The sequence below is a fragment of the Pleurodeles waltl genome, chromosome 2_1 (genome assembly GCF_031143425.1).
Source record: "Pleurodeles waltl isolate 20211129_DDA chromosome 2_1, aPleWal1.hap1.20221129, whole genome shotgun sequence".
NCBI classification, from domain to species: Eukaryota; Metazoa; Chordata; class Amphibia; order Caudata; family Salamandridae; genus Pleurodeles; species Pleurodeles waltl.
The window spans coordinates 832,887,654-832,903,567 of NC_090438.1; the positions used below are offsets into that span (position 1 = coordinate 832,887,654).

Consider the following 15,914-nt stretch of genomic DNA (forward strand, 5'->3'; position numbering starts at 1 on the left):
ATTAGGTAATATTCGAGTTGACAAGTTCTGTGATTTGTTTCCTGAATCCATATTGTGTTATTCATGGTGCACAATCTTTTTATGGTGTTTACTATATATATATATATATGAAAATCTGCAATGTGCGCAATTCGTGTTGAAACATTTCAAGAGAACACAGAAGGCCAGAGTTTCTAAATGCAATATTGCATGGTCCTAGTATGCATTCTCAAAAAGGATTCATATGACTGGTTTAGAACTTATTCAGAATGTTTTCCTGATTCTCATGTAAAAGAAAGTACTTGAATTTGAAAGTTTCATTTAATCCATCTTGATTCCCTTACAGGTATCCGGCCATCTTGAAACTTAGTCATTTTAAGCCTAATTCTTAGGTTGTTCATGTTTTCAGAATGACTAGGCTTAGAGTCATAGTCTAGTATTGATTTCATGAGATGTAATTTTCATATTGTGTGTTTTAACCTTTTTCTTACTACAGGTCTCCTTCCCAGCTGTTCCCTTCCTAATCCCCTCTTCCCCTCTTGAACGCTCTCAGCCTCTGTGATTTATCTATCAGAGTCTTGGAGCTGTTCAGTGGTGGACGTGTTGGGAACGTGCGCAGACCCCGAGGATCTGGTGACTCTGACAGAAGGTTGATATTTGACATTTCTGTGGAAAGGTATGTGTAGTGTAATTTGTGTAATGAATGCCAAAGCGGTGTGTTATTGGGATATAAAACCTCACAAATCTATCTTCCAGCATGGACATATGTTGGCCATAGTTTCATGGCTGTGTATTCATATCAGTGCCACCTATGTTTCCCTATATGGGAACATATTGGGAGGTCATTTAAGCCTATGTATGATCATATGATACATATACGTTTTCATTAGTGGAAAGTTGACTTTTGTGCATACTCCAATACACGATACCAGGTCTATAGCATTGAAGTGGTACCAGTGTGCTGAGAATTCAGACATATGTGTGCAAGGCACAACCTTGGTACATACAATCAATCACAACATGTTTGTTTTCACTGTTACATACAATGGCATACAACTGTATAGCAGGGTTGCTGTCAGGCAATGATGGCACCCTAGTCATCATTGATCCTGTGGCACTTTGTGGGCCCACACAGACCCATGGTTGTGTGTACTGATGTAGGTTGACGGTGCCCCACTCAGCTCAGTCCACAGTGCACAAGCAACAGGCCCCTGAATGTGTAAGGAGTAAATGTAGCCTCAGCAGGGAAGTTAGGGGATGTAGGGTGGGGATCTACACTCATCATGATAGCTCTTTCGCAAAGCAGTCCCCTGCAGACAGACACCTGCACAAATGTGATTCCATGGCCTGGCATGCTTTTTTTCCGTTTGGGGTACTTGATGTCAGGCTTGCTTCATCATGTTAAAGGGACTGACTGCTTGTTTGTGTAGGAGACGTCTCATCATTTTGCATGGTCTGACACAAATGGTTATATATTGTTTGCATTTTCCATATGCATCTTGATTAGGGCATGTATCTCTAGTGTAATTTATTTATGGCTTCTGACCCAGGGGACAGAATATCTAATCTGTCACTGCCTTCTATCAGAACAGTATGCGATGGGAAACTACATTGTTGTTGTTGTTGTTGCGTACATGAATGGGTTATGTACTGACCTAGACATCCTCTGTGAATATATGTCGGATGTTCACACAGTAACATTGTCATGTTTCACAGTCTGTATTGATCTAGGTGTGTACCTTCTCCAACATTAACAGCATATCTTGTTTGGAATTGATTTGGTCCTACATTGATGGCATTCCTTAGGCTTCTTATCCTTTGTACACATCTTCTACGGCAACATTGTCTGGTCATACATGGACAGGATGCTACGTGTGACTTGTGTAATTTGAAGATATACACATCTTCTTCTACTGGCTATGTGATAGTATCCCTCCCAATTTCCAGGCTTTACTAGGTTACATGACAGTACACCAGCCACAGCACTTGTGTAGTGTCCAAGTGGCCTCCCCATGTTGTACCTCCAAGTGTATGAGGGAGTCTCTCAGCTGTTCTTCCACATCCTTTGGTGTACATGGGCATGCACTCACATCTGTATTCCACAACCTATGTCACTTTCACTATGAGGGTATCTTGTTTGTGTGTGAAGTCATCTCAGCTATGATCATTGGATTTGCCACATGCAACATTTCTGTCTCCTTCTTCACCCATACAGTTTAAATGGGTCTGTGACATGTTTGAACATTGCTAGACTTACATGCACATCCTAAAATGGATTGGCATGTGAGAGAGCTAGACATTTTAGGGTTTTTGCCCCAGTAGGTCACTTTCTCTTGGTAAGGCATGTGAGTGTCAATGTGAGGTGTGTTATCATATGTGGTGTGTGATAGTATCATACAGACTATAATGGCTTACCTTGCAGACACATATCAGTCATTGTAGATAATTGCTAACCATTACCTACCTACGCCATATACCAGTACATCAGTCTTCATATGTATTTCCAGATTAGCTGCAGGCATATGGCAAGACAACTCAATTGTGTGACATGTGTCTAAGAATGTACATTGGAAGTGCTACAGACTCTGCCTAAATTCCACCCACACTTTCATGTGGTGGTGCATTCTCCCATTTTATTGATTATTCCTGGCTACGGGGCATATGTGTGGAGAGTGGATCAGCACCCATTTTTGCTCCACTTGTCCTGGAACCCTTAGCGCACTCCAAGGCCAACATGTGTCTGCTATATTTGAGAGACAGCACACCATATGGCAGGGTTGGGGCCAACAACACTCATGGAACGGAACAACTTTGATATACGGTGCAAGGTGAGGGTCAAACTTTTGTCCCTCACCCTGACCAGGTCATGATGGTCCATTGATACCAATGGTGCTCCCCCTTGTCACACCTGCTCAGTGCAGGCATTTCAGCTACATGCTTGAGATGTGACACAGTTTATTTCCTTATTTTTAAGTACCCCAATTTGAAACAGCCCCTCCCGTATGTATGCCCCCCCTTGCATACATCTTGCCTGGCATAGCCAGGAAGTGGTGCAAGGGTTCAGAATTGGTGCAATGCCTATATTACGCCACTTATTATTTCTGGTGCATGGATCTAGGCCTTTGAGAGCCACATAAGTGTGAGTAATGTGGCGCTGACGTGTGGACTGGAGGAGCTATACCTTCTTACATCACAACCAATGTTCCAACATTCTTTGTAACGGTTGTGGTTTTTTCCTGCTCTCTGAGGTATGAGCAACTTTCCAATGGTATGTGTAGCAGAGAATGAGTACACCATGAACAATCTTGTGCAAAGTGATTTAATGGTGATATTTACAGTGATTTTTGTTGTACAGTGTCTAGGTGTAGAAGGTATGTACAATTTGTTGTCTCCTGAGAAATCCTGCAGCATTGTTTTGTTGTTCCCTCTCTAACTGTGCTGCCCCATTGTCATCCTCCTCCTTACTGGGGACATCTACCAGTTCATCCCAGAGGGCATTAGTCCAAATACATATGTTATGCAAGATTGCATATACAAGGATCATCTTGCATACCAGGGGTGGTGCATACAACAGGCTTCGTCCTTTCAGGGCAAGGCACCTGAACCTTCAGTTCAGAGGCCTAAATGTCCCCTCCACCACATTTTGTGCCCTTCTGTGCCATTCATTTAATGCCAGATCTTCCTCCATTGTCAGGTTGCCAAAAGGAGTCAACACCCATGGCTGGATGCCATAACCTTGGTCGTCTGCAAAGGAACATGAGAACATGTGTCTGTCATGCATATCTGCCATGGTAGGTGTTAGTTTTAGATGGAGCAGTGACTCAGACGTGCATCTGGTGTTGTATGTGTTCCAGTTTTGTTGAATGGTTGCATTGGTCTGTGGTGCTGGACACTACTATCATGGGTTGTTGCTCAGGGACCTGTTGATTGTCAAATTTAACCTGGACTGACAGCTCAACCATGCAAATTATGTGTTGTGTTGTCCATATTTGAGGCTGTGTCATAATGTTAGTGAAACCTAGCACCTCCTTGCACCACAATAGCATCATTTGTATTGACACTATGGTAGCCCTACAAGGTAAAATTCAGGTCACCATGTTACCATGTGGCACTACGCATGCAATGCAAACTTAGTGACCCTTTATGGCAGATTATGACTGTGCCAGCCATCACGTGTACAATGGTGAGATTCACACAATGGGAAGACTAACAAAATTGGTGCAAAGGATTCTCCAAGGTTGCTAGACATGATTTATCACAGACACTTTCAACACCTGCACAGAGCAGGCATTAGGAGGGGGCACACCATAGTTTTGAATGGGTCCCTATGTACTGTGCATGAAATGGTCAGGTATGTTCTCAATACTCCTACAGAGTCCAACTATGGCAACCATTATCATAACAGTATTGCACCTACTCTCCAACATGGTGCACCATTTAACGTATACAGGCCCACATGGTGGCAGTAGGGTGCAGCAAAGGGGCAAAATTACAGTGGCGCTGCTGTTAATGCTGTGCCACTTTCCTGACATGTGGCCCTCAGTCCTTTCACTTTAGACCTGCAGATGAGTGATGTTCTGGAACTTTGAACCTATTTTCTGTGTTGTGTGCCATGACACAGGTGTTGTGCCCTGGGTGTAGCATGTGATTCCCACCCCTTTTACCTTGGAAAAGCTCCATTGGACAAAGTTTTGTGGTTGGCAATTGCTGGCTGTCATACGTATCTGCATGTGGATCATGGACACAGTGTGGCACCGTTGTGTGGTTTATTTAGTGATGTATGGATGTGTTTTCAGACACCTGTGTGACAGGAGGAGTAATGATTCCCTGTATCGCATGACCAGTCCTGCTAAGTCCTATGTCTCCTCATTCACATGCACCTGAGGCCTCTTCCAGGACATTGTCAGTAGTCCAGCTCCCACAGTGCCCTGTTGGTGTCCTGGTTTCATGTTAGTGAGTTGTGGAATTACCAAGTATGATTGTAGGAGTGCTATGAGGGTCCATCCCTACACATGGTCTTTCATGGCTGGTGATGTTGTATTCCTATGTGTGCGGCACAATGCACCAGACAGGTGAAGGTGGACACAATGGGTACGTCTGGTATGTTTAGGTGATATGCACTTGGTGATGGCAACACTTGGACGGCATTTGATACTGGTGCTGCCAGAGGCTTCTACACCATGACAAATGTGGGGCTGTGCCTATATGTGACTTTCTTTACGTTGACATGGCCAATGCCATTCACAGCACTGAGCTATTAATTGTGTAGGATCTGCATTTAGTTGTCAACCTGTGGACACATGTAGTGGTTTGGGCCCAGCTTCTGTATGCAACGGGGACATAGAGCCACCGGTCCTTCACATGGTGTGCCAGTCAGATTGTGGCTGTATTATGTACATTTGGATGTATGTGTGTGTGTGATGTGCATTGAATGTGATGTAGTGTGGCATGTGGCATATGTGTTGTTGTCCATACATCTGTGATCCCCTGTCCATGTGTGTTTAGTGTAGTGTATGTACTGTTTGTCCTACAAGGTTGGTGTGTTATCTGTGTGGCGATTGCCATATTGTCTATCCCAGAACCGCTTGTTGATGGTGGAGTGCCAGAATATGTAGGCATCAAGGACACTGCTGTCTAGGATGTTTGTGAAGAGCCCATGGTGATCCACAATGGGCTGCACATTTTTAGAATGGGTTTGTTTAGGGTTGCTGTAGAGATGTTCCATTACAGCAGGTGGCAGAAGTTGAACATGGGTGCAGTCCATTGCATCCAGTACATGCGGGAACCCAGCAATTTGGTAGAAACTTTGCTTGATCTCGTACTGCAGTTTCTGGGTTTTGGGTAAGCAGATGTGGTGGGGTGTGAGGCGGATGATTGGGTCCAGAACCTTTTGAAGGATGGTTGGGAGATACCACCCACTTGTGTGCCAGTTGTCTGGAATGATCCTGACGCCAGCATATGAAGGATAGCCAGGAGTTTGGCCATGGGTGGAATAGTTGTTGAAATTTCCACCTTTGCAGTGATGTCTGGCACAATGTGGTGCAGCATGCGTACAATGTTCTCCTGCTTCAGACGGTAGGATCTGATGACATCTTGTTCCCTGAGTGCAAGGATGGTTGTACGCTTTACGCTGCCAAAAACATCCTCTCTCGCCTTCTGTGCTGCCTTTGTGGCTGCTGTAGTGGTGTTTGGGGTTGCTGTGGTGGTGCTGGTAGGACCTGTTGTCGTTGCTGTCCTCTGCGATATGTGCCAAACTGGAGCATTAACAGTTCCATGTTGTCCAGGGGGTTGCTTCTAGATGCTTTCCTTATGTAGCAGTGTGTGGGCCTCATTTTAACACCTGGTCTGACCAGGCATTAAAATTTGAAGCTAATCGGACTTTGCATCATTTTTTGGGACTGGTTCCTTAATATGCTTTGTTTTTGCATCGGGCAGTAAATATGGCGCTGGAGGGCTAGCTTCATTTCTTGGAAGGGAACTCTACCTTCCATATCACTGTTGCTATCAAACGCAAGGTGGGGTTGCGCTCCCAAACAATGACGCAAACTCTAATATTTTGTCGCAAGACAGGTCTAGCAACAAAATATAAATATGGTGCTAGGTTAGCGCCGTTTTTGCATCAACCTAAATGGTGCAAAGCCGGCACTAAGTTTCCTTGAATATGGGTCCTAATGTTTTTCAATAGTTTTGTTTATTGCTGGGTTTCGAAACCTGTCTGCAGTGTGTGTCTAAATCCTTCATTGTCAGGCATTGCCAGGCAGTCTATAATGCTTTGCGCCAGATTTTTTTGCGTTACTTTTCCGAGATCTGCATAAACGGTTTATAGCGTACATTGGTGGGATGCTTCACTGCAAGCCTCAGGTAATACAAAGTAACATTTATAATTACATAGTTTCAGTAATTTCACTTGGGGTTGATGGTCACTAATCTGGTTGCCTCACGTGCTATTCTGTGGCGCCAAATTCATTTTTCCCTGTAATCCAGAATAACGAGTGAAATATATCTACATCCACAAGGCAATACTTTAAGAAAACAAGCTCTAGATGAACCTCTTCTGAAAAAAAAAGGAAGCTTGATTTAAAGATGTATTTTTTCCTGTATGAATTTCAGGAGCTCCGAAAATATGCAGGCGTGTTTCAAGAAGGTACATAGTATACCATTCTGCTGATTTCAGTCAAATTGGCCTATTCACGTCCAGTTTTAATTTGGCATTGTGGGTTCAAACATTGCTTTATTTTGACAATAACGGGACACTGAAAGAATATGTCACATGGACAGTCGCATTCAAATTATTCTGATTTCAAGAAGATTTCACTGGTATGTTGAAGCTACCGTGTGCACATGCTAGAGTTATGTGGGGCCAGATTTAAGAAAAGTGGCGGTGCACCCAAAGCAGCGCCACTTTTCTTGCACCCCTTAGCGTCCCCTTAATGACACCATGTGTGTTCTGTATTTAATATAAAGTGCACCATGGTGGTAGTTAGGGAACAAGTGTCAAAATTGTTGACGCTAGTTCGGCGCTTTGCAGGAGTAGCGTAAAAAATGTTGACGCTAATCCTGCAAAGCCCATTGAGGCTCATTGTAAACAATGGTGTGCTTCCCTTTAATGCCTGCTCTAAGCAGGCGTTAAAAGTGCCGAAAAAAATGACGCAAAGAAATTTGTTAGATTTCTTTGCGCCATTTTTTTCGGCCTCTCTAACGGGGGAACGCCCCCTTTGTGTATACTTTATGCCTGGCGCAGACATAATGTAGCACAAAGGGTTACAAAAGTGGTGCAATGCATGCATTGCACCACTTTGTAATTTTGGAGCTGCGATTTTGATCTCATTGGGCCACATTAGCGTAAAAAAAGTTATGCTAATGTGGTGCAAGGAGGCACTAGGGGCCATATTTATACTTTTCGACGCACAACTGCGCCAACGCAGTTGTGCGTCAAAAAAGTTAACGCCGGCTAACGCCATTCTGAAGCGCCATGCGGGCGCCGTATTTATTCAATGACGTTAGCCGGCGGAGCTGCCTGGTGTGCGTGAAAAAAAATGACTTACACCAGGCAGCGCCGGCGCAGGGGAAAATGGAGCTTGGGCGCCAAAAAATGGGGCAAGTCAGGCAGAGGCAAAATATTCGCCTCAACCCGATTTGCGCCATTTTTTTTGACTCCCAACCCCCATTGAAATGACTCCTGTCTTAGCAAAGACAGGAGTCATGCCCCCTTGCCCAATGGCCATGCCCAGGGGACTTATGTCCCCTGGGCATGGTCATTGGGCATAGTGACATGTAGGGGGGCACAAATCAGGCCCCCTATGCCACAAAAAAAAAAAAAAAAAAAAAAAACTTACCAGCACTTACCTTAATGTCCCAGGGGTGGGTCCCTCCATCCTTGGGCGTCCTCCTGGGGTGGGCAAGGGTGGCAGGGGGTGTCCCTGGGGGCATGGGAGGGCACCTCTGGGCTCCTTCCGAGCCCACAGGTCCATTGACGCCTGCCCTGACCAGGCACAAAAAAATGACGCAAAAGCGGCTGGACGTCATTTTTTTTGACCCGCCCGCTCCCGGGCGTTAGCCGGCGGAGCTGCCAGGTGTGCGTGAAAAAAAATGACTTACACCAGGCAGCGCCGACGTAGGGGAAAATGGAGCTTGGGTGCCAAAAAATGGGGCAAGTCAGGCTGAGGCAAAATATTCGCCTCATCCCGATTTGCGCCATTATTTTTTTACTCCCAACCCCCATTGAAATGACTCCTGTCTTAGCAAAGACAGGAGTCATGCCCCCTTGCCCAATGGCCATGCCCAGGGGACTTATGTCCCCTGGGCATGGTCATTGGGCATAGTGACATGTAGGGGGGCACAAATCAGGCCCCCTATGCCACAAATTATTATTTTTTTTTTAATCTTACCAGCACTTACCTTAATGTCCCAGGGGTGGGTCCCTCCATCCTTGGGCGTCCTCCTGGGGTGGGCAAGGGTGGCAGGGGGTGTCCCTGGGGGCATGGGAGGGCACCTCTGGGCTCCTTCCGAGCCCACAGGTCCATTAACGCCTGCCCTGACCAGGCACAAAAAAATGACGCAAAAGCGGCTGGACATCATTTTTTTTGACCCGCCCACTCCCGGGCGTCAGTTTTGCCCGGGAGTATAAATACCGCGCACATGCCTCGGAGTCATTTTTTAGACGGGAACGCCTACCTTGCATATCATTAACGCAAGGAAGGTGTCCACGCAAAAAAATGACACAAACTCCATGAACTTTGGCGCTAGATGCATCTAACGCCAAAGTATAAATATGGAGTTCGTTTTGCGTCGAATTTGCGTAAAAAAAAACGACGCAAATCCGGCACAAACAGAGTATAAATATGACCATAGGTGCTCTTGAAAAAGCCCCGTGGTGTTATAATTTTGGGGAAGATTGTCTGTAGTACACACAGAAAGAACAAAATGCCTCTGAGAATAGTTTTTCTGCAGGAAAATGTCCCTTCCTGCAGGAAAACAATCCTGCCTGCAAGAAGCTAGGCAGCCAAAAGTGCGCCAGCACAAGGATAGGATAGAAATGCACTTTATAATGCTAAATCCAGCGCACTGTTGCCCTTTCCCTTTCAAGAAGCCCAGCAAGGTGGCTTGCTGCGCTGCATGCAGCTTGATAAATGTGGCTTTTGATATTTGTGCATGTGCATACAGTTCTTATGCTCCAACAGTTTACATTGCACCTGTGCTTCAGAGGCTATTCCGGAGCATATGATGGCTTCATTTTCAGCTTTGAGGCTTTCATTGAGCTTATGATGATTGTGCTGGTACATTTGTGTCTATGATTTGACATTTGTGGCTGCACTTGTTCACTTGAGGTCACGCCAGTGCTTTTGAGTCTGAATAGAGCAATTAAGAACGGATTTGATCATTAGGGATTGGGGTTATAATTTGATAACGTTACTTGGGTATATGATGGTACTGCAAATAGATATGGATGACTGTGTTCCTAATCTATGGAATCTGTGCTGCATGGATTTCATGGCCACAACCCTCATTTGGATACCATACCAGCCTTCTAGTTAATTTATGGTTGTTAATTAAAATTACCATTCATCTCCTTTCCTAACTTTTATGTTATTTTAAATCATATTACTCTTTTATGACTCATTTATAGGTCGGTAGTCATTCCTTGTAATATTGTCTTGGTCAAAGATCACATAACAATTTTAGTTGTGAGGTGGTGAGAGTCAAGATAGCCTAAATTAAGATTTGCTCTCTATGCATTTTAGCGTCATTACAACAAGAGAATGCTGTTAAAACACCTTCTGGGGCTCCTTTTAGCTGCAGACTTATCCTCTTTCAAAGTAATTTTGGGTTCCTTTAATGTCTCGTAAACATTAAGAACAGATGAAAGTTAAGTCATATCACAATCCAGCAGTATTAAAACAGTGGCGTCACAGAACTTAAGGGGGCCTGCTGCAAAGTACATGAAGAGGCCCACCTTCGGACTCACTCAACAGCTTTCAGGCCAGGGTACTGTGTTGAGGGGTGCCTTCTGAAGCTATGTGGGGGGAAGTGGGGGACTTTGTTACGCCATTGCTTCCAAACATACAAAGTTTGATGTTCATGAAGACATGTGTCAATGTTGTGTGTGTGTGTTTTATTCTAAATGGATTATTGTCTACTTGGGAAAATATTTGAGTTCTCTGCAGGAATTCCAGATGTTTCGAAATGAAGACTGAGGTCCACCCTCTTCACTTATAATGATAGTTCTTTCGTTTGGTATTCTTTCCAACAGGAACATTTTCCTCAAATACTAAATATATCATCTCTATAATGCACAAAAACCCACAGGCAATGACGGATTAATTCACACATGAAACTCAATAAGGGGAATAAACATTTATTTTTACAAATAAATAAAAATATTATCATTTTATAATTATAACATAAGACTATTTGTAAAATACATTTTGTTATATGCATATCCTGCTTTGCAAAGTACATTGGTATTAAATGACTGCCTTAGAAAAATAAATTAATACACAGTTAGAGTGTTTGTGAATATATCCCTGGGCGTTCCTCCGCTTATTTTGCTACCCCTTTCCAAAAAGCATCCATTCAGGAATTACTAGGTGAGGCTACTGATTCTTGTACACAGTAGTATAAACAATAGTCATGCAGCGGGTAATGTGTCTCTATATGTTTTTCCTGCCTGAAGTAGATTAAAATACATTTTGAAGGCTGCTAGTTCCTTTTCTTTTAACTTTGTTTTCTAGAGACTGAAAATCTCTAATTTATGGAGTTTAAGAACATTAACAAAGCACAGATGCTGACAATACGTAATTGCAATTATTGGAGTTATAAATATAAATGTTTGTAAATATTGCAGTGATTAGTTAGTAAAATAGGTGGAACACTCGTAGTTTTTTACATTCAAATACGCTGCTTAATAATACACATACATTTGTATATTCCAAAAAGAATGTAGGTTTTTCCTTGCTTGTAGCATTCATAACAGCTGAGCAAAGTCCATTAGTGTTTTCTTCATACCAAATAGTACAATGTTAACATTTTGTGGTTTGTTGTAAAGGTATCCCTTACGCACGCTATACAGATGTATCTTGCTTATACAGCATAAGGAGCATGACCTTTTAAACCTTTTTGTTTAAAAAATATATAGCATTTTTTTACACAACTGGTACTACCTTGCTGCAGTGGAGAACCGGCTTTTGTTCGTTACATTCCTCACAGAACAATGCTTTCAAAGTAAAACAACGTTATGTACTATTCACGGGATAACAAAACCAAACATCATAGCTTTGGGTTTTAGGACTGCAAAATAAAACTGTAGAAGGAAGCTACAAGGCAGGTAATGATATATATCACAGGCATTTAAAAATCACATGGGTCACACTACAGCAACGACCAGATGTACAAAATTCATTAAACACTGAATGAGTTGTAAGCAGTATTGTCATACAGAAAGGGAATGAGAATTAAATAAAATAAATCTGATTGGCAGAAGCAGAAACAAAACCAAAAACTACCCTGAGGTTAGGAAACAGTTTCGAACAGTGAACTCCTGAACGCTTTTTCCTTACACAATACTCAAGGAGTAAGCATTATTTACACAGTTCTTAGAAAATGATTTTCTTATAGTAAAGTGCTGAGAAGATCACTCAACTATATCAAGAGATCGAAATATCATATATATTTGTTAAACTCCAGGTCATCAGGTACCGGTGCTGATAGAATAGCGACAGTCCTGGATACAAATTTGGGAGGAGGTAGATAAATGCTGCACCTGTAGTGGCATGTCCCTCCCTCAATGATATGGAAGAAGTCAAGACCATCACTAGACTGCATGCCTGACACTGTATCTCACGGCAGCAAGGTGTGCGCAGTCAGACGGAAACATGTTGATCAGACAATGATGGCCGGTTACTTGCATGAGAAAATGTAATGGTATCTAGGACATGAGTGGGGGGACCAATAGCCTGCTTAGCAAGTACCGCATTACTTCATATTGTAAACGAGAACTAACCTTTTAAAATTAATGAGGCTATTTGAATCAATAGACATCCTGTAGAATCGTCAGTGGAAAAAATCTATGTATGTATAAACTGATCAGTAACTCGTGAACGTAAGTAATAGTCCCTACTGTACCCAGATCATAAAAGTGAGATACATGTTCACAAGTTTTGGGTTGTGAGTGCGCTAATGCCTCCAACTTGTTCCTGTTGGGATGGAGTAACTTTACTAAGGAACCCTATGCTAGTGCGCACACTTAACAAACAATGCATATGTGAGATGAAATTTGAGTTAAAAAACTAAGGACCAGATTTAGGAGGGACTAGCACCTCCTTGCACCACATTAGCGTCATTTGTGGCCCAACAAGGCTAAAATCGCTGCACCATATTTACAAGTGGCCCAATGCATGCACTGAAGCACTTTGTAACCCCTTGCACCAGGCATAATGTATGCAAGGGGGCGTTCCCCCATTAGGTTAGGGGACCGAATCTAAAACAACTCTTTAAACCATTTTTTGTTGCATTTTTAACACCTGTGCAGAGCTGGCATTAAAAGAAGGCACATCTTTATTTACAGTGGGCCTTAATGTACTTTGCAGGATTAGCGTCAATATTTTTGATGCGAATCCTGCAAAGCAACCAAACTAGCATCAAAAATGTTGACGCTAGTTCCCTAACTACCGCCATGGTGCGACTTACGGAGAACACATGGTGGTATTAGGGGGGCGCTAACGGGTGCAAGAAAAGTGCCACTGCATTGGAAATAGCGACACTTTCCTTAAATTTTGCCTCTAAATCGCTTTAATAAAGCTTCCCTGCTCCATCTTTGTTACTGTTGAGAAATGAATCCCAATAAAGGCTGTCTGGTTTAGATGTACACACAGTTTAACTGTTCCTCCGATGTAAATTTTCCTGCTGTCAAAACTGATTTCTGTAAACAAAATATCATCTCAAATCAAGTTTACTTAGGGATTTGATAGATTTTTTCAAGCAGGAAGATACTTCTTCGGTCCACTTGTGCATTGTATCGAAATATAAAAAAAAAGTACAATTAAACTTCTAGGCATGGATGGTGCTTTAGGTAAGTAATATTGTCATAGTGACCCCTTGCGTGGATTTTCTTTTTTTAAACTTCTGTAGATGATATTTTAATTGCTAAGTATTTTGTTTTGTTTACCTTCATTAGTATAGGAAATAACATGACAATTATGTGCCGTGATATAATGCTACAATATTTCAACATGGGAATTCTATCCATATCTCTCTAAGGAATATCTTTGAGGATAAACAAGAAAGGACTTCGATTGCAGTCATCCTAGAAGAATTTATGTTCAAACGCAAATTGGAGGGGGGGGATACTTTACACAAAATGTGCACTTTCGACAAGGAACCCATGTTAATGTGCCCAGCCAGAACAAGTAGCTGAGTACGGGTGTTGTCTTGAAATAAGGTTGCAGCTGCTACTTGTAGGCTGACAACACAAAGGCTGTGAAGGATAATGAAAGGCATGAATCAGTAGGAGTGAACAAAGAGAGTACAAGACCACTGGACAGCATAACTCGTTTGTGGCTGCTTGGAGCTTGTCTTGATTTTCCTACCATTGGTGCCTTTGTTTCTACTACTACAGCATCACTAATTTAAAAGACTGATTGACACAGGCAAATTGTGTGACCAAGTGACCCTTGTTTTCTATCCAAATCTTTGCTCATTGATTTTGTATTGTGCCGAGCAGGGTTTTAACCTTCCTTAAAAAAATAAGAATAATAATATAATTGAAAATCATGATCTAGTACAACTGGTTGGCTAAAATTTCCATTTAGGCAAATATCACAAGCTTCCATAGTTCTACAGAGCCAAGTGCAAAGCTGCCTATTATTTGAAACTCAGAATGATTTTGCAGAAACCTCTTTAGAGTGTTTACACAGGATTTTCAATTACATGTTTTAATTGATATGATATTTTAGCATCGAAAGGGAGGAGTTTGGCTTCTAAGCATTCAGATTCTATGTTATTAATTATAATGTCACCTGGACAACAATGTAGATCCATTTTTATTCAAGACTTGAAGCCAATGTTGCTCCATAGGGGCCCTTAAAAAGGTGGTGGCAGTTAAGATTTTGTTTACATGTTAACAATGTAAAAATTAACCATTTGGTCGTAAATATGCATAGGCCAAATCATCACACATAGTTCAAGATAATGTACAGCAGTGTAAGTAAAGCACAGTAGTGTACTGCACCAGTGTCAATGGAGCGGTACTACAGTAACCAGGCTGTTTGCCTAGATGAGCATACACAAATCTTTCAGAATTCTTGTCTGCCTCTCTCATCTACTACAGTACAGTAGATAGAATAAAACACATATTATTACATTGATACAGCAGTAGCAAATTATCTTCATGCTTCTTCAATCTCACAGCTCCTTAAAATTGTAGAAACGATTCAGTATGTATTTAATTTGGGGTAACCAGCCTTTATCTAATGTTGTAGTTCAATTGTATAAGAGTCTTATTTTTTAAACTCTCTAGGTAGTATATGCGGCCACATCTTTACATACTATCCACTCACACAATATCAGCTGTATAGGACCTAAAACTTCAAGTATAGCAAGCGTTTTTTTCCTGATTGTCAGTTTCCTGGTTATTTCTAAGCCACGGCTACTTAGTCATTTTTTCCACCATCTCGGGGGCTTTCCTCCAGTTTTGATGATGTTCCTCTTTGCTCATCTTCTTCTGCCTGTTTAGAAAAAATACACATCTTTAATATTTCTATATTGTCAACAATAGTAATTGAAATTATTGAAATGATCAGAAATGTTTTTACAACAAGCTTTTTTGCCTATCAAGACTATTACTATGATGCTGAGGAGTGCACAGGTTGATATCTTAGTTAATAAGTGCTTTGTGGGTATGACCTTTATGGATATGTATGTGGGCATGTCTGAGTGTCTTCCTGGAAGCGTGAATGTTATGAAGAACTGTGGTGGAAATTGATGATGTGTGGTTTGTTCAGAATGTTCTGGGAGTCAGGACACTGACATTCAGGACAGTGGTAGATGAAGCAGAGATCTGTAGTCCCTGTTGTGTATCACTGGCCATGTACAAAAGTTGTTCTAGAGAGTCAGACTATGTTATGGATTCTTATACTGGAGACCATCAGGTTTAAACATCAAAATTTCACCAAAAAGTAAAGGTTTTTGAAGACCAGTTTTCAGGCAAGCAGCTTCTGAAGGACTGGAGAACGTGGATCATTTGAAGAAGGATTGCCAACAGGTAACATCATAAAGCAGACAATTTGACCAGAAGGCATTTTCACATTGGTGTGTGTATGAAAGTGTTAAGGTGGGCCTGGCTAGTCCTGTAGGAGCAGGTGAGGCCCAGTACTGTCTGAGACAGAGTGTGATATTGAAGTTTAAACGTCGAACCTTTGCACGTAGTGGCAACTGTCTCA

The 15,914-nt window shown here is 42.2% G+C and overlaps 1 protein-coding gene across 2 annotated transcripts in view; it reads right to left on the reverse strand.

The window, feature by feature from the left end:
• Positions 1 to 10,825: 10,825 nt before the first annotated feature.
• The window catches only part of DCDC2 (doublecortin domain containing 2), a 461,910-nt gene continuing 456,821 nt past the window's right edge, over positions 10,826 to 15,914 (reverse strand). For both annotated transcript variants that reach the window (XM_069218772.1, XM_069218774.1), the window contains one exon: positions 10,826 to 15,200. In XM_069218772.1, the coding sequence (XP_069074873.1) occupies positions 15,126 to 15,200 (75 nt within the window). In that variant the 3' untranslated portion in view covers positions 10,826 to 15,125. The remainder of the gene's footprint in view (positions 15,201 to 15,914) is intronic.